The sequence below is a fragment of the Sylvia atricapilla genome, chromosome 10 (genome assembly GCF_009819655.1).
Source record: "Sylvia atricapilla isolate bSylAtr1 chromosome 10, bSylAtr1.pri, whole genome shotgun sequence".
Taxonomy (NCBI): Eukaryota; Metazoa; Chordata; class Aves; order Passeriformes; family Sylviidae; genus Sylvia; species Sylvia atricapilla.
In genome coordinates, this window is record NC_089149.1 from 14,517,747 (window position 1) to 14,543,046 (window position 25,300).

At 42.2% G+C, this 25,300-nt stretch overlaps 1 protein-coding gene across 3 annotated transcripts in view; it reads left to right on the plus strand.

The window, feature by feature from the left end:
* LOC136365507 (glypican-5-like) overlaps window positions 1–5,448 on the plus strand; it is a 347,571-nt gene extending 342,123 nt beyond the window's left edge. For all 3 annotated transcript variants that reach the window (XM_066326026.1, XM_066326024.1, XM_066326025.1), the window contains one exon: window positions 1,634–5,448. In XM_066326026.1, coding sequence (XP_066182123.1) covers window positions 1,634–1,836 — 203 coding nt within the window. In that variant the 3' untranslated portion in view covers window positions 1,837–5,448. The remainder of the gene's footprint in view (window positions 1–1,633) is intronic.
* Window positions 5,449–25,300: the final 19,852 nt, after the last annotated feature.

Here is a 25,300-nt window from a genome sequence, read left to right on the forward strand (position 1 = left end):
TCCACTGCAAGTTGGAATCAGAGAGGAGCTCTGCCTGCACTTTGCCATAAAGAATTTTGAGCACAATGTCAGAATACCCTTTTCCCAAAGTATGCCTTGCCAGCTGCTGTCCCTTCACTGCAGTCCCTCTTGAGTCAGGTGTAGGAATCACACATTCCTCCAGAGTTAACGTTGATGTTATGGCAAAATGGAGGAATTCATTGCATTTTTTTTACAGTTTATTCTGGCAAAAGAACAATGTGTGCTATCCCAATACAATACCTCATTTTTAGTATCAAGTGAATTTATTGGTGGTTGTTCAGAACTACTGACATGCAGACAATGATCTCAGATTGCATTTACATTTCTGGAATACTTTCCATCTTCCCAGTTTCTGCCAGGAACTTGCTTCTGTGATTCAGAGTTTTCATTTTAAGATTGGACTGCTGTTTCATCTGCATTACAAATCCATGCCTCTTGCTTTCTTTTGTATGTGCACTGCATTCGTTAGTATCACAAATCCTTTAAACTTGGACCTGAACATTTATGTTAATTATAAATTCTTCCAGGTAGGCATTTGTTCTTTCCGAGCACTCAGGTATGCTTTTACAGATTGACTATAAAATCATCATCCCTTCAGTAGATGAAATTGTTTGTTGGTTGGTTTTTCTCCACAATGCCAATGAGAGGGTTTAAGGGCAGTATGGTCTCAGAAATATTTGCAAATTGCTTGGAAATATCTTCATAACTGAAGATCTGTTATTATCTTCCTTTAAAAGAAAATCCATGTTTTTGCAATAAAGGGCTACTCCTACTTTCTTCTGAATCTAATTCTTTATATAAAAATACACAGAATTGCCTCAAAATGCATCTGGAGGGAGAAGCCTTCCAGTGCTTAAAGGAGACTTATAAAAAGTTGGGGAGAGTGACCCTTTACACAGGCAGACAGTGAAAAGGCCAAGGGGTAATGTTTTTAAATTAAAAGAGGAGAGATTTAGGTTAGCTACTAGGAAGAAGTCCTGTCCTCAGAGGGTGCCGAGGCCCTGGCACAGGTGCCCAGAGAAGCTGTGGATGCCCCATCCCTGGGGCATCCAAGGCCAGGTGGGATGGGGTTTGGAGTCACCTGGGATAGTGGCAGGTGTCCCTGCCCATGGCAGGGGGGTGGAACAAGACGATCTTTAAGGTCCCTTCCAACCCACACCATTCTGGGCTGCTGTTCAGTCAATACCCAATCTCCTGCAGTAACCCACCAGCCTGGAGGGTGCTTCCCTGCGACGTGTTCCAAAACCACTTAATCGTAACACCTAACACCCCATCCTAAAGGATGAGCTGCTTCCCAGCCCAGGTGAAACTGAAGGTACTTTCTGTGAGAGAAGATCAGGTTCTGAGCCCAGCCACTGCAATGCAGAGTACCTGTTATTCTGCTCAGGCTGTCTGCAGGTAGCCACAGAGAACCAGGCAGGCAGAGAGGACTTGTTGAGCAAAACAGTGGGTGCTAAGCCCAACTAAAACATGACTGCAAATGCCCCATCAGTCTCCATCCATGTTTCAGTTATTCAGAGTGTTCCAGCACATGTTCCAGCAATACTTTAAAATGTTCAAGCACTGTTTACAAGGTGTGTAGTTAATCTCATGTTTACTTTCATGTTTTCAGATATACTCAAGGACAAGAAAACCCATACAGAAAACAGAAACGAACCAAAACCAACCATGAAGAAGATTGACACCACAACCACCACAAGCACTGTCAAGTCATCCTCCAAACACAGTGTGACTGGAAATGGGAGCAGCCCAGCCCTGAGTGCCTCCCTTGCTGTGCTGGCAGCACTGGCAGTTCTGTGGCACTGTCCCCTGTAGCTGCATTGCCCTGCAGATGCTGTGCTAGTGCTCCTGTTCACTGTCATTGATACCCGCAGCCTTACCCAACAGAAACAAAAGGAAATGGCTGTCTAGTTGATGTGATTTGTTAGGATAAATAAGAAGTGAAATGCTGGAGTTGGCAGATACCAAGTGTCATCACTTAAATGTCTGAAGATAGCCTTTGGCAAAGCCCACCCAAGGTACAGTGAGGATGATCACAAGGGTCTGAGTAGCTTAAGTTATGGGGTAGAAATAACCGAAAACACAGAAATTGTGTATGTGTGTGTTACTGTTTTTATCAATTTTGTTTGCTAGAATCTGACTGGCTGTTGTTTATTTGTTTAATTTTTTTCTGGTAAGTTATATGAATGGTCAGTCTTCAAATTCAAGGCAATCCGTACTTTGTTTTTTTCGTGAACAGCTCACAAGCTGTGCCACAATTCATGGAATCATAGAATGTTATGGGCTTGGGATGGACCCTAAAGATCATGGAGTCCCAACCCCCCTGCCACGGCACAGACACCTCCCACCAGCCCAGGTACCAGGTTGCTCCCCTGTGCAGTGAAGTGCTCTCTAGCAGCTAGATGAAATTCCTGAGTGGCCAAGAAGATCAAAGCATGTTTGAAACTTCTTCTTTTCTTCTTGTTTAGATTGTAGGAAGCAACATAAAAACATATGGTGTGTCTAATATATCAGTATAGTTGCCTTAACTGTGGAAAAAATAGAACCACTTTGTTTACTGAGGGACATAGATAGTGAGTTTCCCTGCCCCACAAAATGTCATTACCAGATGCTTAAGCATATGCTCAAGGCTTATTGGATGAATGTCCAGTGAAGGGAAACATAAATAAACATAATAATGTTTTATCCACTTGAATGCAGCTCTATACAGAAAAAAAAAAAATTATTCAGTTCAAACTTCTTTTGCCTACGAAATGTTACATAGAAACCAACTTAAGTTTTCCATAAAGGTCCCAGAGATATAAATTATTGGGAACTCCCGTTAGACACTAACTAGATTTTGTGCATTATGGATCTCTGAAATCAACTGTTTCATAAACTGTGTATTATTTAATTGCATTTAATGTTTAAAATTTTGTATCACATTAGGTGTAAATGTAAAACATTCTGAAATCTAGAACATTTCTCTGTTATGCTTCATCTTAATTGCTACCCTAGAAAATGTCAAATGTCCATTATATTACAATGCTATTTTTTTTAAGTCAATGACACATTGATGCATTTTAACTTTTTGGATGAAAAAGTACTATAATTACTTCTAATGGGTTAAAAGTTAATGTGTGTTTTCCAACAACTGTTTACAGTGCCATTGAATATATGTATACAAACACAACTGTATGAATACAGTGATTAATATGATAAATATATGAAACGTTGGAATTGTTATATTTACTACATTTCGTAACTATTACAACCATTTAATGGCCATTTTCATGTTGTAGACTATTCTTATGTACAGTTTTGTAAGATTTAATGTAAAACACTTTCCTTTGGTTTTTTGTAAAACATCTCCTTGATACTTGGCATTACCCAGTCACTGAGATTACTCAGAAGAGCCCTGGATCTCACTAACCAGCTTCAGGCATTTTATTGAAAACTTGGATTATAGAAGCCTGACTTAAAGAAGGTCCCATGGGCCAAGATTACTGCTGGGTGTCACCACACAGGAGGGGACAGTAGTACAGAACAAGCAGACAGTAAGTGAACAGAGGCTCATTTCACTTGCTCGTTTCCAGAAGTACCAGTGAACATGTATAATTATGTGTGCAAAGATGGGGCTTCAGTTTCATTTCCAGTTTTGGTTCCTGGATCATATTTACAACATAAAGGTATGATCAGAACCATGGATGCACCCAGCAGCCAAGGCAGCAACTCTAAAGTTGGCAGCAGATAAATTTTCTAAAAGAATTCAATTTTAATATTGGAACAAGGAGATAAAATGGAGAAGATACTTACATTAATATGAGGTTTTTTATATTTAACTCTGATTTTTCACAACAGTAAGGGTATTAATATCCCTAAGGAGTGCTTCCCAGTCTGATCAGTGAAAATCAGTTTTCCTACAAGTATTTAAATGGCTGTCCTGTGCTTTCCAGGGTTTGTGAGCTGTACCAGTCTGTGGAACCATAATTAAAAATGCTGCTTCCTGTATTCATTTCTGGCGCCCTTTGGAAAAGTGCTGTTTTACCTGCAGAGATGTGCAGGTCCCATCATTTGTGCAGTGGAAGGACTCTGTAATGCCTGGCACTCTTAGAGAAGCCTGCACTGTGCTGGCTGAGGCAGACAGGAGCTCTCTGGGCACACACAGAAATGTACCCCGGGTGCTCACACTCACCACTGCCCCCCAGCTCACACCAAGCACTCCAGCTTCACTGGAGCCATTCCTGTCTGATGCTTGTCAGCCTGACTGCTGATGGAGAGTTCTCACACCTACAGTGCTCAGTCATCATTCAGGCACTCAAAGTGTCCATCAGGACTCCGCTGGATACAGGTTTCAGGGCTGGCCTCGATCCTGCCAGATGTCAGCTGTGCAGTTTGGAGCTTTCAGATTGTTCTCACCTGCAGGGAGGGAACTCGAACAGCCAGAGCCAGGTGTGTCTCTGAGGTCAGTTCTGGAAAAGGTTTTAGCGGCGATCTCATCTCGCCAGCCGCATGTTCAGCTGCAGCAGAGGGAGCTGCAGGAGTCCCACAGGAGGCAAGCATGCAATAATTCACCCAGGGGGTTATTTGTTGTTGAGAAATGTCATCGTTTTGCTAAACAGAAACCTCTGAAAAGTTAAGGGTTTGTATTTGGGGATTGGTTGGTGAATATTTGTATTCATCTATCCAGCTAAACAAGACACCCCTTTAAAAGTTTCTGTAACAAAACACAAGAAGTTCAAATTTTGGGGTGAGAATCCACTCATTTCATTGGACTCAATATGTTGATAGGCACAACTTGTTGCAGAGTGAGGGAAGTGGGCTCTACATCAATTAATACATTTCATGCAAAAACACTTCTACACTGTAAGACGAGTACTGGTCAAACCAGCATAAAATATGTTCACAGTGAGCATCAAAAATGGTGCCATTTTAAAGGGCAATGCAGTTTCTTTTTACTGGTGGTTTATGATATTTTTTTCCCCTCAGGATCAGCTGCATTTACATATTTTAAAAGAATGTTTCCATCAGACAAACCATCTACACCAGCAAAGGCAAAACCAACTGGCTGTGTCAGATAAAGGAAGCATTCATTTTCAGATGAATGACATACCTGCTTTACAAAGTCTTAGTTTGTAACCCAGGACACTGTAATTACGATGTAATTACAAAGGTCTAAATTCAAAATACTTTTGAACTTGTCTATGTAATCTCAGTGTAAAATAAGATACCAGTCGAAGAGCATTGCTGTAGCCTTTTGCCTAACGGTTACAAATTGTATTTAGCCACTGCTTTCTGATTGTTTATTGTTTTGCTATGACTTTCTTTGAATATTTTGCTGTGCCCACATTTCTGAATGCCAGCATTGGAAAGTAACTGCTGTCATACATTTGTGAGTAAAATCAATGTACAATTTTCTGTTGGGAGTGATGCGGGCTTTTTACCAAATCAGACCCACTGCCATGGGTACAGTGTCAGTTCTTGGTGTTTCACTGCTCTGTGTTCCTGTAAGAGGTTCAGGTCTGTGGGTCTCCAGTGCCCTTCCTGGCTGTGAAAGCACCAGGGGAGGATGAGCATGGGTGGCAGAGGTGTGGGTGGCTGCAGGGTGCCAGGGCATGGCAGCCTCCAGCTGGCTGCTCTGAGCCCTGAGCCCAGTATTCTCAGCTAATTTCAAGCAGCTTTTACATCTCTCCAAATCATCTCTTGGAGACTGGCCAGGCAAAGAGCAGCAGAGAATCAAGAGACTGCACTTTGAGACAACTTCACAGCCACCTGCTAGGAATTGGACTTTCTTTGCAGTTTAGATGCTTTACACAGTCTGGCCTCTCGCACTTTTTTCTGGCTTGCACATTGCCAGTGCTGTGCTCTGTCTTCTAGTGCAACTTCATTATTGCATAAGGAACTGTGATTCTGATCTCTCAGTAATGAACCTTTTGAGGTAAAAATGTCTGTCAGAGCTTGATAAGGGCACACAAATAATACTGTCCAGCTGTGCTGACTTCAGAGGCTCTGTGCGTGGGAATCTGGCTGTGAGATTCACATCTCTCTGGTCTCCTAAACCAGATCTGTGATTACAACAGCCCTATTCCCTTTTGATACCAAGACTGTGACATATAGAAGAAATTTAAATTTGACTCATCCTGTATGAGTCTCCTCCATGTTGTCCTAATGGATGTTGTGTACAGACTTGATTTTAATATTAGTCATGCCTTTTTGCCCATATTGATTGAGTATTGCACATTATTAGGTCTAAGCAAGGTCTGTGCAAGTGAGAGGAGCTGAAACACACATTGAAGTGACATACTGAGTAGGAAAAAAAATCCAGAAAGTTCTCACATTCCTGCATGGAGCTCTTCATATTAAATAGAATTTACAGTCAAAATTTCCTAGCTAGCATGGTGGCAGAGGGATTTTAGCTTTTTATGCTGAATAAAAGAATATGAAATGCAATTTTTATGAAAATTGATAAGCAGTCTACCCATTTTAAAGTGCAAATCAGTTGATATACGTACTTTCCTCGTGTCTCCTCATGTGGTCAGGTTTAGATCTGTAGGAGACATTCCCTATCTTGCACACTGTAGGTGCTTAATGTTACAACTGGCCATAAAGCATATATTTTCATTTATAGCATTTCACTACTCTTGGTGCTTCTTGTAATGACATATGGCATATGTGTCAGTGACAAGTGAAACATCTTCCAGTCAATGTCATTACTGTTCTGACGTGTGTTAGTTAAAAAGAACACAAGTATATCTTCCTCCCATTGCCTCAGAAGTCCAGAATTATCCTCAATACTGAATTCTCTTCTGTTTTCCATTGTCACTCTCTAAATAACTACATTTGAATTTTATTAAATATTAAGCCACCAAAAAATAAATACTGGGTGGGAGATTGTAATAAATAGATAATAACTTCAGGAAAAGATCCTGCATTTAACATAGAGAATACTACTATGAAAGAAATCACCCATGGACTAGAAAAATTTGTCAAGTCCCTCTCCCTTCTCCAGGTTCATCACCATCCCACCTTCACACAGCACAGCAGGAAGCCTGCCTGCAGGAAGCTGCTACTAAATTCAGCAAAGTGAAATAAAACTATTGCTGTACAGTGATATTTCCAATATCTTGCTTGCAGTGGATGTCCTTTTGCTGTTTGCAAGAATTCATTCCAACTGCACGTGCATCTGCTTCAGTCCTTACTCAAGAAGCAGCTGCAGTTGCTGCAGTTTTCAGAGGAGGCTGCTGGACAGACCATGATGCAATATTTTTGTGTCACTCCGAATCACTGGCGTTAAAATAGTTTAAACCTAATGGTTTAGGCATTCTGGTCATAACCAACACTACAAGGACTTAGCCTGTGGAAATCCTGTAATATCCTTCCAGGAGAAGAGCACATCAAAGAGAGGCCACTGGTGCTCCCAGGATGTGCTTGAAGTGCTTCATTAAATACCCACTAACAACCACCTTGGTCTCTTTTCTTCCATGCAGCAAGTGTTAATACCACCTTGCAAAATTATGCTGTTTGCACTTAATCATTTCAATTAATCTTTAGTAAATTAGCCAGTACTTTGTAATTATAATATTTGCAGCTAATTTAGTGCCATCTTAAAAATAATTAGTTGCATAATATAAGCAATTAATATTTATTCAGGGTTTTTTTTTCTCTTGCAGGGGGATATATAAATTGTCCTCGGTGGCCTTTCTGTATACCTAATTAGCACCTGTTTGAATTATTCTATAGGCTATGGACATTTCATTTGAAAAATAAATGCATTGCTAGTTTTGTGAACTCCTTGCAAATACAGAGTTGTAAAAATTACTTTTCAGGGGAATACAAAAGCATGTTTTCATAAATCTTCTGGGTTTATGAGCTAGGGTAGGCTTTTAGGCTCTTACACCTAAAATAGTTACTGACATTTTAAATGCCGTTAAAATGGAAGAAGTCTGATACTACAGCCTGATTATTCCCCATAATTAAGTACAGTATCCCAGATTTGTAGCCTGTTTTGTTCAGTAATGAAAAAGGAAAGCAGTAAGACTTCAAGAAATTACTAGTGTAATTTTCACATTGCTGTTACATGCATATACAATTCAGAAGTTGAGAACACTGTGCTAAACTTGTGGAAATTAAGGCAGATTGCTTCAATCTTGCAAGAAAGCTTCTAGGTAAATAGTAATTTTCTATTTAAATGAACAGAATACTGAGAAAAATAATTTGATCTTTCTAAAAAGAAGATCTGAAAAAAATGCAGTCTCCACGCATACAAAATTGAGAAATCAAAAATAAAGATACTTTTCTGGAGGTATGAAATGTTGGAACAGACTTTCAGCTCCTATAAATCAGTGCAGTTCCTTTGATTTCAGTTTAACAATATAAATTTACCCTGACATAAATTTACCCTAGCCCAAGAATTGGAATTCCTGCCCATCTTTATATGGGTGCAGAAAATCAAGAGTAACTGCAGGGATTGAAAAATTTGCATAAATTTGCATTGCTCCAGCCACTGATTGGACACTGTCTCATGCCTATAAACACACTCTGTAAGACACGGGATGCCCTGGGTCTTCTGGTGTTTTCCCTTTCTAGGGCACAGCAGGTGCCTTTTCCAGAAGCAGTTGGTTGTACACCTTGTAGCTGGGCTACAAAGAGATATTTATTCTGTGAAATTCTGTGAATATCCTAGGGTAGAAATGCTTTCTGAGAGAAGATTCACTGATACAGATCAAGCTTTGAGGCAGATCAAGTCTGATTTTTCTTTTCATGTTAAAACAGGATCTAGGTCTTGAACTGGTCTCAAAAATTAAGAGACTCGTTAAAGAAGACTGATGGTGGCTTTGATGTCTTCAGGGAAGCTCACACAGCAGAGGGGGCAAGCAGCTGTGTTCTGCCTCAGCTGAAGTTTGTGTGTCTTTGCATTCAGTTTCAGGTAAAATTATATGGGAGTTTCCAGATCAGCAAAGTTACAAATTCCTGAATTGTAGCCTGAAATTACTGTAGCCTGATGTTGTATAGTGAAGAAACTAAATTTCTTCCTAAGCAGAAACAAACATTATTCTATATTATGCTAAACATCCAACTTGGAAGGAAAGCAAAGGAGGATGTCAGGCCTCACAGAAACGCGGATCCCCCTGAGTGGGGTTGGGTTTAGCACAAGTGTCAGAGTTTACCTGGTTGTCATGGAAGAGCACATCTACCCTTCAGTTCTGTTTTGGGGCTGGAAGGCTGTAGACAAATCTACAAAGCAGTCAGGCTGTCAGTGAAAAATGAGAAGATGCATTTAATTTATTATTTGAGCTTTTGCATTAGGGATGAGCAACAGGGTTGAAACCTCCCCCCAAAAATAAAACAGCTGCAGGTGGGAGCAGGCTATTGGAGCAGCAATACTACAGAAAATGTTTATTGAATCCCACTTATTCTGTGGAGCCCTGTTGGAATAAATGTGGAAGCCAGTACACCAAACCGTGTACCAATTTGTGTTGCATAATGCAGCTACTTACCTTTCTTTGGTATCAGAACTAACACAACATGAATGTTTACACTACACTGGGATAGAAACTCTAGTAAAATATGTCCTTTGCCATTTAACTTTTTAAATAACTAGTTTATGGCCTCCTAGTCTGTTTTAGTTCATTTTACTTTACAGGACTTAATAGGCTGCTCCATTTGTTTTTTACATTAGTTGTATCTTGGGTATTTTAAGTTTCAAAACAGATTGGTTTTGCCCTAAGGTGTATTCAGACTCTAATACATATTTCTATTTCCCAGGCACGTGTTTTATTTGCAGTATATCTGCTTATATTTTTATTGCATAAATTTGTCAATTTTCTTGTTTGTTTTCAGCATTGAATACGATAAAGGCAATTTAAAGAAACAGTCTGAAAACAATGTCTTAAAAGAAGAAAAAGGCTACTTTGAAAAGTTAAGCAGCGTGCTTTGTAAAAGACAGTGAACTGTGATTGGGAATAAAAATAAACCCTCCACAGCAGGAAACTGTTGTCTATTAAAATTTCTGTTATTTCCCTCTGAGTGTTTTTCATCATCAGTGATGTAAGTTAAAAAGCTTATAAAATCTTAAATATATTTAATCTGTTGAGATGATGCTTCGACTTAAGGATGCAGACCTTAAGAACTGCTGAGGAACTCAGTATTTTAGCCATAGTCTGGCAAGGAAAGGTCTGTTTCTTTAGCACATAACTACATTATTGTTCTTCTTCCTTTCTTGAAATAAGCACGGTTAGGTGTTAAGGTGCCTACCTGCTCTCCTGGGAGCTCTCAATACCCCTGAGGAGATGCAATACTTGCAGTGGTCTCCTGGGTAAAGGCCACACAGCTCCCATAACAGGTAGGACTTTTCCAAAAAATTTCCATTCCTACATGAACATCAGAACTGAGTTCTCTATTGACAGAGTTCTTGCAATCACTGTGTGCCCTATTAAAAGCCTTTTCTCTGTTTTTGATTGGGAGCATGTTACTGCTCTGTCTTCATATAGCCAGTGTACCAGAAAAGGGAACTCCCTTCTGTCAGCTTCTGTTCTCATCACTTGTCAGTCACAAACTTTGCAGTTTTTCTTCATTTGGGTGGAAAGGGCAGGGAGAGAACAAATCTTGGGGGGTTTTTTTCAGATGTCTCTACCTGAAGTGAGACAGCAGAGACCTTTTGCTGTTACAAGCATTTCTTAAAGCTCATTTCCAAGAGCTTCTCTTCACTGCTCTGTCAAAACAGATTTTTTTTTTCCTGCTTAGAAGTTGGTGGGAAAGGTTTCATCTCTTTTACTTCCTGTTCTGGTACTGTTGGTTGAAGACTGTAGGACAGACCACTGAAGCACAACAGTATCATGAACAAAATGTTCCTTGATTGTGTTTACGTGACTGTGAGTCTCCTCTCTACCTATCCATTTTTTCTTAGTCAGTTTGTTTTTTGATTGCATAATGATTTGCATATTGCCTCCTAAAGCATCTATGACTCCAGCTGTCCCTGAGTCTTTCAAAATGCTTCCTATTTGAGGTCCAGGAATTGCATACAGCTCATCCCACCATGTGTGGAGAGTGCTTTTTGGTAATATATTCGGGTTTGACCCAGCTCCAAAGATAATAGCCAACAGCTCTTCTCTGCTGATACTAAAGAGATGCTTGTTCTCTGAAGTGCTGCCTCATAAAAGCCTTTTAAGGATTTCACATTCATCCTCTAATTAAGCAGGTGTCTGAATCTGCAAAGCTGCTTCATTCTGAAATCCAACCTGCCTCCACTTCAAAGGTTGTTGTTTCTTTTCCCAAAGATGCTTTAAAAGTGCTTCTTTGACACTTCAAATTTGTAGGGTTATTTAAAGGCTTTGCTTCTCACCTGATTCCATATGTATTTTCCAAAAATACTCAGAATACATCAGCTCTGATGAGGTGCCTCAAGGACATTCTTTAATAGTCATCGTGGAGTTCATGTCTTGGACTGAAGATCTTTAATTGCAGTGAGTAACTGGCTCTTCTGCTCAGCCTAATTTCATGGATTTCTGCTCAGGATCCATTTCATGCTTCTCTCATCAGGAATCTAAATCTTTCCTCTTTAGGTTTTTTTTTATTATTATTTTGTTCTTCTCGTTTGGTTTTAATTATGAGCAATATGTCAGTTTGTCTTTGAAACATCTAGAATTGGTCATACCCAAACTCTGTGTAAAAAAAGAATGCATTTACCCTACCTGGTCCCAGGGATTCCAATATGGAACAGCTCCAAATACAACCTCTGACTTACCAGAATGATGTTTTGCTTCATGATACTCAGAGAGGCACTGTGACTTCAGTGTAGGAAGTCTTCCTACACTTGAGTTTTACATCTGAAAATAAGCAGTCTTTTTTTGGAAAGAATGCCTGTGAAGTCATGATTAACTCAGGAACACAACATGAACTACCACCATCCTAAAAGAGCAAACTGAAAATACTTCTGCTTGTGTAAGAAAAAGACAAGTTTTATTTGCATTTATTATGTCCTCAAGGAGACTCAGAGTTAACTTTAGAAGAAACAAGGAATTCCAAAGGAAGAGAAACCCATGTCCTACACCTACAGGATTATGTCCTACCACAGACTACTACTTTCCCATCTTGCATGTTTTCAAGAAAACAACATATGGATGAAATGAATTTGCCAGAGCAAGCAGCAGGAGATTACACCAGATGTGAGCCCTGTTCACTCACAGCGGTTACTCTGTGTTTTCTTGTGGATTTTTGGCTTTGCAGCACAGATCCCATGTAACACCTAGAACCTGGAAACCCGCAGAGAAAACAGACAACTCAATCCTTACGGAGTTGCCTCCCCTGGTCCCACAGGCATTGTACTCTAATCCCAAGGGGGTAAGGACACAGGGTCTCACAGCAGGACCCCATGTTTTGCCCCAGGGTTCTTGGGGCTCCCACATCATGCTGCCATTCCCTTTTTTAGGGCACATGCAGACAACGTTATGGATGCTCCACAGGTAGCCCACAGGGCATGAAGAAAAGGAGAAGTTTCCACAGATCTTCCTCCACCCTGGAGAAGAAAGGAATGAATTATGCCTGAGACAACCCTTCAGTTTCAGAGATATACTTTAAAAACCAAAGGCCTTTTTCTCATATGACTCATTATTTGCTGATTCAGGCAAGTGCTGGGGCAGCAGGAGGCTGCTCCCTTATCCTATTGCACAAACTGTATCAGTGCCTGCCTTCTGTTTTCTCAGCCAGAAGTGACTAGACTTTTCTAGCTGCAAAATCAGTATTTTTCATTACAGAGTAACTTGGTCTGCAGAACTAGAAAGTATCCTGATCCTACTGGGTCTAAAATGTGAACAAGCTCAGATCTTTCAGGCATTAGAAACTTCTAAGAGTGGCAGTGGCTTTGCTTTTCCCTGGAAAACATCCATGGTACACACACACACTGCTGTGTTCCTCTGGTGGGGTCATGGTTAGGCACTTGTCTTTCTCAGTTCCACCTTAAATTGGATGAACAGTTCTTGAGACGCATTTGGAGCATCAATCTCCTCAGGGCATTTCTTTAATTTAAGGAAAGGTGCAGAGACTCCAATTAACCTCAGATGAAGAGCCTCATAGTTCATTGTCCGTCTGGGAGAATGAACCTCAGGGAGCAGCACTCTTACATCGCATGTCAGAACCACAATGAGAACTCATGTTTTTAGCTCCTACTTTGGCTAGTAACCTATTAAAACAGTGTGAACAAACAAGTTCATTAGCCTTCCAGAGCCTTAAGTTCTTTTCTATGCAAAGAAGAAATTATATTTGCCATGGGTGAAACCTGGAAAAAAAAATCAGCACAATTTAAGAACATCAGCATGTGCTAACTCACTACACAGTGGTTACTTCCCTGACCTTTTCTTACAGACAGAACAGGAATTCTTTGGGGTAAATGCACTGGTAAATACTGATTTTCTGAAGTTCCTCATAAGATAATGTTCCTATCCACAGATAGGCAAGTAACTAAGAGTTGCAGCTTGTTTTGTCTGAACAGCCAAAAGCACAAGGCTGATACTTGCCCAGAGCAAAATGAGCTAATAGGAACATGATTCCTCCTGTTAAATGCTCCCTGCTAACTCCTGATCACTCATCCTTGGGGAGAGCAGAACCTACCAAAGGACTCCATCCTTACAGAAACACATGGCAGCACATGCAACAACAGCAAGATTCAAATCTGTATTGGCTGAAAAGTCCATCTGTCAGTGTCACCTTCTTTGTCCCAGTAAACAGCTAGATTCTTAACTGAGGTCCCCAAAACTGTTTACTGATACTCGAGTAAAAAGTGGCCCCAAGATGATGCAGAGCAACCTATAGGGTCATTCTGCCTTTACCTTTTTGCCATGCTGGCAGCCAGGAGCCATCTCCAGCCCTGCTATGACTCAGTACTCAACTCTTCCTAAGAAATAAGGTTTGACTTGAAGGTGGACAGATCAGCAGGAGTCTTGCACTATTACCAATTTCTCTTTCCCTGTAGAGCCAATGAGCTGTGCAAAACCACCTGTATGTATCTGCAAGTTTATTCAGGTCCTTTTGTGAGAAAAGCTGGTTCATCTAACAGACTCCAGAGGGTTGGCTCACACAGCAATTTCAGAAAGAAAAAAATGTATTAAATATAAAAATAATAATGCCCCTAAAACAAGTGGAATAACCAGTGAACAAGTTAATTAGACACACCTGAGCCTCCCATGACTTAGGCAGTCCCTGGGGTTTGTTTCTGGGCACAGCTCTTGCTCCTCAGGCAGCAGAGGGCTGCGGGCTCTCACAGAAGGTAGGAGAAGAGACACTTGTGCTCACTGCTGCGTGTTTTGTTCTGAAAAAAGACATAGAAATCACTTGAGGCCACACTTTAAACAGCCAAAAGCACAAACCACTGTGGAACATTTCATACAGCCCAGCTGCAATGGGCACTCTTCTGTGGATACCTAAGCTTGTAGTCCTCAACATCTCTGGGACTTATTCTAGGGAAAAAATAAAGACAGAGTATTTCTGCTAGCATTTCTGGGGAGCCAGACTTGGGGCACAAGGCTGCAGAAAATGTAAAAGCGGCTGAATTACAGACTCTGGGTTAGATATAAGAGAGTTTAATTCATCATTTACTGAGATGAAAACAAGGCAGTGACATAATAAATTGATTTCAAGGTGCTTCATTTTAATGATGGTATAAGACAGTACTTTGTGTTGTCACATGAGCAAAGGTCAGTGAACTGTCAGCCCTCATTACTTGGGCAAATATTCTTTTGTGAACTCCCAAATTACTTCATGGTACAAAGAAATGAGTACATGTCTGTAATGGTTATCTTCAAAAATCAATAAGCATAAAGTTTAGAAAGAAAGAAAATCAGTAAATGGAAGGAATTATAATTAAAAGGTGCAAAAGAAAAGACAGGCTACAAAAAAAAATAAATAAAAGCCACCAAAAGAAAAGCTCAACTCAAAGAGTCCCAAGAGAGAAGAGTTAAAGAGTTAAGCATTAAGCATTCCTGAATGAAATGATGGCCTATCTCTAAGGTACCCTGTCTCAGAAAAGTAGAAAAGACAAAGGTACGAGGGACTCACAAACACATAAAGGAGAATAATGGAATCAGTCATTCATGGTGTATATTACATCTGCCTCCAGGATTTCACTTTATGCTCTGGATTTGCTCTCACAATGGATCCAGAGTCCCCCACATCCTTGCTCCACCCCATGCAGGCCACATTTTCCTAAACCATTGCAAAACCCCAACCTGGTTTTGATATTGCTTTTGCTTTGTAAACATTTCCATTTCCATTTTGCATGTTGAACTGCCTACCATCATGCTCCTAGATCCAAGCTGTCTTCCAGAACAATTTTTTTCTCCTCATATTCATTGTTAGAGTATCAACAGATATTCATTAACATTTTGCATGCTATTCACTAATCATTCTGCCTGTACAATATGCTCCTATTAAAATAATCATTTTACATCTCTTTTTCAGTTCCACTGCAAGAGGAGTTTTCCTTCTGCCTCTTACGAGTGTTTAGCACCTGCCTTTGAAGGGAGGTCTAGACATGAGCAAAGTCATTCAAGAGAGTGAGCACCACCAAATTTTGATAGCAGTCTTCAACCAGGCTTCTAAGTAGGGTCCTGGAATATACCCAGCAAGTGTATGGCAGGTGAAATATTCCCTTCCCTAAACAACAAAAAATAAGGTGGTGTTTTCCCCCCTCCCACTTTCAACCTCTCGCTTAAATTCATCACCATCAAATTCCGTTTATTGTTTGGCCCAGACTCATCTTCTCTATCCTGGAGGGGAGAAGAAGGAATAAAAGGAGAAAGAGCAGCAGATCATAATAACAGAAGGAAGAAAACTCCACAAAGTCATCGTTCTTCATGTACATGTCTGTAATGGTTATCTTCAAAAATCAATAAGCATAAAGTTTAGAAAGAAGGAAAATCAGTAAATGGAAGGAACCATAATTAAAAGGTGCAAAAGAAAAGAAAGGCTGAAAAGAAAAATAAAGCCACCAAAAAAAAGCACAACTCAAAGAGTTCTATGAGAGAAGAATTTAAGAGTTAAGCATTCCTGAGATAGGGAAAATTTGTCGTGGACAGGGAAAAAAATCTGACTCAGTCTGAGCAAACTAAGCAGGGAGTTTTAAAATGTCATTTGTGGAGCAAAAGGGAGATTATACTCTTAACACCAGAGAAAAGTCACAGGGCAAAAACATTCTCAAATTTTACTACTGTTATTGACACCTTATATTATTACATATGAAGGAAAATTCACAATCTGTCAGGAAAATTCACAATATGCAGAAAAAAAATGAAATTCTTTGTGTTATTGAAGGGTAAATATTTTCTCTTAAGACTGCTTTATATTGGGTTTGCTTCTCTGTTAGATTTCAGCTTTTCTTTTCTACCTTCCTTGCAGCACAAATTATACAGAGGAACAAATTTATTATTCCACTCGAGAGGCAGTTATGAGTTCATTTAACTCATGAAGTGAGGTGAAGGCTTAAGTTCATCTTTAACCCATGGTTTATTGTATAAAGAATATCTGATAATTACTGTGCTTTCACCAAAGAGAGACTGTCCATGGGAAACTGGGATGTGGTGCCTATTGGACTTTATGGCCTTTGTGCATGATGACTAATTGGTCAATGAATAAAACAGATTACACAGTTCTCCAGTTAAGGAATAAGTGGTTTTTTTTTCCTGTCTGGGACCTAATGACAGAAGGATCCCCAAGAGTCACCCACTAAGGAAGAAACAAGCAGTACATATAGTATAATGATGTGAATTCAATACCCACCCAATTTATTTTAAAATACATCTGTGCACATCCTTTGAAGATATCCTCTGGAAGAAATTCCTTTGTAATCTGTCGTGTTCCACTGGGGGAACAAACATCTGTGTGTGCAGCTGGGGGAAGATGGGGGAATTTATTTTATCAGGTTTTCTCTAGCACGGTTTAACCTTTCTTAGTCTTTCAGCTTCTCTTCCTCTCCTAATGGCTTCCCTCAGACATTTCTTTTTAAGCAGTCCTACTGTGTGCAAGATCCACATTTGACTTAGATACTTAATTCAAGCAATTCATACCGAGGGTTATTCTAATGCCAGACAGCTGGACCAAGCCCACTTCCATATTAAGGCAGATGCATGTGCCCAAGCCCCTTTGATCCTTCTTCTCATCTTCCTCCAGATGCACTAATCAACTGCCAGCAGCAAAGGGAAAACCAAATAATATTGGTTTATCTTTTGCTCCTTCAGCAATAAACCCTCTCATTTGCTACCAAAGGCAAAGATAAGCCCTGTAAAGAGGTCAGAAACCCCAGCATCTGTTGCACTGATTTATTCCCACATGGAATAAAATAATTTATTTGAAGTACCTTATTAGACAGTTGCATCATGTGGCATTTTCCTTCTTCTAGAAGAAGATAGGAGATAATGAACACACACAGAGAGAAAGAAGATTGCACTAAAGTGAGCAGTGGCAAAAGCATTGGACAAGGCAAAGAACAGGGGAAAGGAAGGTGAGCTGAGGAAACCAAAGCAGAAAATGATCGTGAAAGAATACTTAATAAGCTCTCCAGAACTAGGCTTGCTGAACTCTTTTCACACAAAATTTCACAAAAACATCAATAGAGACTGGAATACTTAAAAGGTACCTAAATAGAGCAGGTGTACAGACCCTATGGTCTGATTCACAGCAATATGGTTTGAGGCAGCTATAAATAAAAAAACCATCTAGAGAGTTTGGCCTATTTGAGTGACTGTCAAGTGGAGAAGAAAGAGCTTGTTTTTAATGATCGCTTGGGACTCAAATATAGATTAAAAAAAGACCAGCTCTGTCCCACCCTTCCAAAAGGTTGGCTGTTCCTGATGCACAGGTGCCTGATTAGGACCTTACGTGTTTTTGTACACTTTCCACAAGTTCAGGAGAGGACATCTCTCCCTCCTGGACGTGGCCCACATGTGGAGGGAAAGGCCATGGCAAGCGTTGTCCCCAGGCGGTGGCAGACCCCAGGGGACAGGGGCAGGAGCCGGGGCAGACACGGCCCAGGCACACGGCCCAGGGCCTGGGCACCGCAGGCCTGTCAGAGGGCACAGACGGCCAGGTGGCCATGGCCCCCGCAGGGCTCCAGATCACTGCTACCAGCGCAACTCCAGCCCGACACGAGGCAGCCCTGTCCCTGACAGGAGGCTGGAGGGGACACAGCCCCGGCCACCCTCACCCGGGGAGGGAGAGAGGCTCAGTCATGGAGCTCATCCCCTCACCTGGGACCTGCTGCACACCTGGGGCACACTATCAACTCCACCACCACTCTGGGGCACAGCGGCTCTGGGTGCCTGTGGGGAGCCGGCGGGGCTGTGTGAGGGATGTGACTAAAATCTGTTTTATTCACGTCCGCCGGAGGGGAGAAGGCAGTGCCCCGAGCGGACAGCGCCGTGAGGGCTGCGGCCAGGGCCGTGTGCGCTCGGCTCTGGCGCTGAGGGGAGGACAGCCGGGAGCGGCTCCTCCGGCCCGGCTCCTCTGCCCACCGCCGCCTTTGCTGCGGCCTGGGTTTGGTTTGTTTGTCCCGTGGGCGAGCGCTCGGCTGGCTGTGCTCGCCGCCCTGGGGCTTCGGGTTGGGCCGGGACACCTCCGTCCCCTGCCGCTCCCCTCAGGGCCGGCGGGTCCCTCTGCGCCTCTCGCCGGCTGAATCACCGCCTCCCTTTGCCGCCGGTGGGTGCCTGCAGCTTGGCACACTCCTGGCTGTGTCCCTGCTGAGCAGGGCTCGGGTGGTGGCACAGCTTGGCACACTCATGGCTGTGTCCTTGGGTGAGCAGGCCTCGGGTCATGGCACAGCTTGGCACACTCCTGGCTGTGTCCCTGCTGAGCAGGGCTCGGGTGGTGGCACAGCTTGGCACACTCACGGCTGTGTCCGTGCTGAGCAGGGCTCAGGACATGGCACAGCTTGGCACACTCCTGGCTGTGTCCGTGCTGAGCAGGGCTCAGGACATGGCACAGCTTGGCACACTCCTGGCTGTGTCCCTGCTGAGCAGGGCTCGGGTCATGGCACAGCTTGGCACACTCCTGGCTGTGTCCCTGCTGAGCAGGGCTCAGGACATGGCACAGCTTGGCACACCCATGGCTTTGTCCCTGCTGAGCAGGGCTCAGGACATGGCACAGCTTGGCACACTCCTGGCTGTGTCCCTGCTGAGCAGGGCTCAGGACATGGCACAGCTTGGCACACTCATGGCTGTGTCCCTGCTGAGCAGGGTTCAGGTTCCAGCACAGCCTGGCACTCTCAGTGAGCAGGGCTCAGGAGCGGCAATTTTGGGGTCACCTCCCTTTGGGTGCTTGCCCTGGCAGACTAAAAATCTCCTGCAGGGCCTCTTCCTGCTCCACTTCACCTTTCCGGTTGTGCTGTTGTGCTCTTCTCCCCTCCCTTTTCACCACAACCCCCTTATTAAACGTGGGTAAAACAGAACCATAAGTATAAAACACTGGAAAGCACTCCTGGGCATGCATTGTTCCAGTCCTAACCCAACATGAGAAAAATTCTCAGGTTGTCGTGGATCTAAAGAGGCAATGCAAAATCTCTCTTATACCACATCTTCTCTAATTTCTGAGACCTTTGTCATTGTTTTCTGTCAGTATTTACTGCTTTGAAATGAGAGATCCACAGTGGTATGTGCTGTGCCTGTTCACAGACAGGCCCTTCCTAAAGATGATAAATTCCTAGTAAAAGCAGAGGGGAAGTAGAGGAAAGAGAAAACAGCTTGTGCAAGGTCATGCAGAGGTCACTGGGGAAAAAAAAATAATTGAGTGGTGAAAAAAAAGTGACAACTCCAGTGTTTTCCACCTTGATTCCCCACATCAGTGGCACCGATGGCACAGCAGCATGTCCAGTGATGAAGTGTCATCATCTAGATTTGGTGTCACAGGCTTGAAGGTTTCTCTGACCTAACTCAAATGATTTTGCAGATACAGAAACTTTAGGGAAGAGCTACTTGGACTGTGCATGTGCTGGCAATTGTGAAAAGTGATGCTCATGGTTGTGTGTATCTGTGCATTTTTAATCTGATGGACAGAAAATTGAAGAAAAATTAGAGATAGATAACCAAAAGCAGTATAGAAGCTTCCATGAAATTCACAAGGAAGCTTTCAGTCAAGCAGATTTGTTTTAAGAACCCTTAATGAAAGCTGAAGCTGTGTTATAGAAGTCCAGACAATAAATAAGAGAGAACAACTAAGTAAGACTCCACAAATTCCAGGTACAAAGCTTGTTTTATGGAAATTCACCAAATACGCACTTGGAGATAGCTTCATCCTTTGGTTGTTGATTTGAACTTGAGCATGACAGAAGAATGAAAATAATTTTATCTCAGACACCTCACTAGAAATGCAGAATGCCAACATTCTTCAGTCTGTCTCTTGCCTACAGGTCTCCCTGTTTCCATCTCCCGTTTCTCTCCCCTGCATGCAGACATATACAGAAAATAAAATTAATTAGAGAATTCGTATTAATCCTTAGCTGCAAAGTTATCTTGACTTTTTGAAAGTTAAAGGCAGATTTACTCCTCCACAAGCATCTAAATAATGTTCACTCTCTAGTCCCCTGTCTCTTAATTAAATTTTACTCTGTCAGTTCTTTTTAAAATTAGTCTTAGCAACTCACCAGTGCATTTTTCAACCATGGTGTAAATACGACTGACTTTTAGTAGGAATGGTGTCTGCTGAAAGGCCACAGAGGCAAGCCTAGAGCCCAAACAGGGTAAAATCCTAACTAATTGGCTGCTCTCTTAATACATAATCAGATTTCCCAACTCCAGTGATTTTGTCAGGACACCATGCTCACTATATAATGTTTTAAATCCATCCCCAAATGCTTCATTCACACTGTTCAACATTCCAAGTACCATTCCTCCCACCCATCTGTCTGGCACACGAATTGCCAAACACCTTTCCTCGGTTGGGTCTTTGTGAAGTTGATGCAAAAAGAGATGCAGGGAGGCTCTTGCTGAAGTCCTGCACAGCCCCAGGACCATTGTGCTGGAGGAGTGAAGTCCTCAGAGCTCACCTTGCAGTCCAGCAGCAACACCAGGTTTGGTTCACTGGAACCATGCTGCTGTCTCCCCGGCAGATCTGGAGATCTTCAGGCTACGTGAAATTCTTTCACCACAAGGTAATGTATGTCCTTTTCTAACTTTGAAACATGCATTTATGTAGCCTTTGGGGTTTTATTGTATATTGGACGTGTTTTATTCTCAAACTTTTCATCTTTTTTGTAGTAATCTGAAATTAAGGTAAAAATACAGTGGCATTATTCATCCAGCAGATGATCAGTGGGCCACCAACAACAATTGCTTTTATTAACAGCCCTCATTCAAGTAATGAGTGGCCCAGTTACTGCTGGCCATAGGTCCAGTGGCTCAGCAATTGGTTCAAGTGGATCAGAAACAACACACTGAGCCAGTCTTTAAATCATCCATTGCTTTATTGCCAGCTTCATATGGGTTATAAAATGAAATAAGACAAAACTGATCTTATGCTGATGGTTAAGTTCTGCCACTGAGCACTAAAGAGAAGGTTGATAGATCATCTTTTAAAGATGCTGTGTGACTAACCTGGAAGTATAGGCATTGTCTGGCAGAGGGAAGTTCTACATTTTTGACTTTCTATTGATTTTGATTGCCAGCGCAAGTACTATTTAAGCAAGAAACTCTTCCTCTAGGGCCCTCCACTTAATAGTTATTGTGGCCTCCTTATCCTGTTAAAATGAAGAGAATTGGATTGCTCTGGGTTGAACAGCTGCTTGAAGTCAATCTCTGTGTCCACTGTTAAGGGAAACAACGTTAGTGAAGGGAAGCAGAAGGCAGCATATCAAAATTATATCCTCAAAGCATTTTCTGCAGATGTCTCGAGAGTTCATGGGCTATTATGAAGCATAGAAGACATCTGGTCACATTTTTATAATCTCATCAGTGTATATAGAAAAGTCTTCTCCTGTTTACCTTGTCAAGAGCTACAGAAAGGTTTATATATTTCTTTATATGCTTATTTATCTTATTGCTATGGGAACACACTGATTCTTAACTATCCAAATCAGCTTAATGTGTCGTTAAGTCACCAAGTTCTTTCGCTGTAACATCTGACTCTCTTCTGCTTATTTATAGCTCTTCATTGAATCACTTTGTGGAGCAGGAGGCTTGGGGATATTTTTATACTGTGTTATGGGGCGTGTTGTCTTTCATCTGCAAGTGCTGTGAAATCACCCTTTCCTGCTCAAGAGTACTATTGTACTTTTGTTCAGTGTTAACAACACCTCGGTGTGGTTTGTGGGAACACTTTACTTCTCCCCTGGAAGGAGAATACTAAATTGGCTGATTCAGGCACCACTGCAGCTTCCAAAATCCAGGCATGATGAATTTTTTCTGGTGCCCTGCTCCCACAGGTTAACGTGGGCTGCCCAACCAGGTTTACTGGCTGCTCTGGAATCCCAGTTAGACCAAAAACATATTGCAGAGCCTAATTTTGATGAACCAACATTGCAGTCTTTATTTACTGTGATTTGTCATCTTGACCTAGTTTGATGTGGACATTTCTTTCCTAAGAATTAATTAAAGCAGAAAAACAGAAAAATATTATGGATTTGTTTTGCCCGGAGGACAACATATTGTACACTGTTGCGACATTTGACAGCATTTCTGAAACCAAGACTGTTTGTTTAAATTGCCAACATGCTGGACAATTTATTTCATGTACATGATCATATTTTTGAAGACCACATAAGCCATGCTGTTATCCATGAGGAGTGTTTTTGCTATTTGCCTCTCATTAGCTGTTTTGACAGAGGTCTGTATGAAATATCTTTATTTATCTGCATAACTGTTCAAGTCTGTCTTTTTTCTTCAGTCTTCCCTTCTACTTCTAAACCAACCCCAGCCCTGTATGTGATGTCCAGTCTCTGTCCTCTTCCAGGGATACAAGCATTGCCTTTGGAGAATGACATGGTGTGACATGTCAGTGCTCACTAACACTATTTGCTGTAGCCTAACAGGGTTTGTCTGAGCAAGGGCAAATTTTCTGCTACCTAAATTCTGCATAAACAAAAGTAGTTCCTTAATAGCTGTATCATGAGAATAACATGTCAGACCTGCCTCGTGCTATTGCAATTGGTGGGTGATAAAATAAAATAAGCTATGTCCTTTACAAAGCAAAATGGTTCTCCCACCCTGAACTGTGAAGAGACAGGAGTTCTAAGGTGTTGTATACATCCTAAAGGAACAGAGGAATTGGATCCATTCATACTGGAGGTCACTCCTTTGGAGGTTACACCCAATGCCTCCTTCACAAACACTGATAAAGGAGCCTAAGTGGTAAATCAGCCCTGATTTCAGGGCTGGCCTGGGATGCTTCCAGGTGTTCTGTCACATTTTCCCTGGAGAAAGCAAGCTGTGCTCAAGTACTTGGTGCAGCAGAAGCTGCCAGGAACCTGCCACAGTTCAGTGAAAAGCATCAGCTTATAATGCCCCAATAAAGGCATGAGACTGGATGCAGGAGCCAGAATCTGCAAGATCCTGCCAGATGACTCTCTGCCTTGTGTCTCCCTTCAGCAGGAGATAAACTTCTGGATCAGGCACTTGCAGCCTTCCTGGCCGAGGACTCTGCACCACTTTCCTTGGCAACAGCCTGGAGCAGATACTGGATGATGGTGGCTGCTTGCATAAGGATGTTGGAGAACAAGCTCCTTCTGCAAGAGGTAGGTGGGAGGGGCTTGTTTGCTTGGGGTGTGAGGATAGACACTAAATGGAGTTGAAGTGTTGCTTGCAGAAGGAGGAACATTTGGCCACAGCGCATGAGAAAAGTGTGAGAAACCACTGAGGTGAACTGAGAAACTGGAGGGAGAAAAGAAATCAAGCTTAAAGAAGGTTCATCCCTGTTGCTGTACAGGGCTTTAGTCTCACAAGAGGTTACAGTATATTTATAAGCAGTTCAGCATCTTCAAAATTCAAAAATGTGGATCTGACTTTTTAGCCTTAATATACCTAACATGTCTTGAGTATTGCAAGAATGATGGGATTCTTCAGCCTGGAGAAAATGAGGCTTAGTGGCACCTTATTGCTCCCTACAACTACCTGAGAACAGGTTGTAGCAAGGTGGGGTTTGGTCTCTGCTCCTAAGTAACAGGACAAAAGGAAATGGCCTCAGGTTGCTCCAAGGGAGGCTTGGATGGGATACTCGGAAAATCTTTACTTAGAGGGTGTTCAAGCATTGAAACAGATTGCCAGGGCAGTGGTGGAGTAACCATGCCTGGAGGGGTTTAAAGGACATGTAGCTTTGGTACTTGGGGACACAGTTTAGGGGTGGGCTTGGCAGTGCTGGGTTAATGCTTGGGCTGGAGGATCTTAAAGGTCTTTTCCAACCCCAATGATTATGAGACTCTATGAAGATCCAAAGTCAAGCTGAGTTTAGAGCATATTTCTTGCCATCGTCTCACACAAAGACTAAGTTAAAACAGCCAAATGACGCAGCTTTTCTCTCACAGTGAGCAAGGCATCTGGTGTTTTAATGAGAGCTGTGCTACCCCAGAAATGTCTCATCTCCTCCCCAGTGCATTGGCTCTATTGCCAGCCCTGCAGCACAGACATGTAATTGAAATGGTGTTGGAGATGAGGCTGGAGTAGGTGGTGTGTTCTGAGGAAGGGAAGTTCCCAACCATCCTGTGGTGATCGGTTCATGCTATCCACAGTGAGGAGAAGGCCTTGCTCCCTTTCTCCACAGGTGTTGGCAGCACCATCTGCAAAGTATTTTGTTGTTAAATGAAAAATAATGACCTGTTTTGTCACAGTGGGAGTTGTTAGGTTTTTTTCCCTGCTTGTCTCTATGTATGCCTGTATGTCCATTGCAAAGGGACAGTGGGCTGCTTTTGTGCCTGATGTGGTGTCCTGTCACATCAATGTCTGTTCCTGGAAGGAGGGACACTGGGGCCAGTTGAAGCAGAGCTATTGATATTAGGTGTGTGCTGTGTATATTTTTCATCTCCAGGGTTTTCCTGTCAGTACTTGAAAACCATGTTTTGCTGGAGGGATGCCATCTGCAACTCCCAAACGAGCAGCTAATGAATGTGCCAGTTCCTTCCTGAAGTGGTGCAAGAGAGCCTGTCCCACCTGGGTAAACAGAGCCCGTGTTCCTCCCAGGCCCAGGCCTCTGCTGGCTGCAGCTCTCACTGGGAAAACACTTGGACAGCAAAGGGACCTGGCACGGGTGACTTTTGGGGAACGTGTTGGTTTCCAGGTTTTAGGTGCTTTATTTTTCCAAGGCTAACACACCCTCACAACTCACACAAGTTGCATAT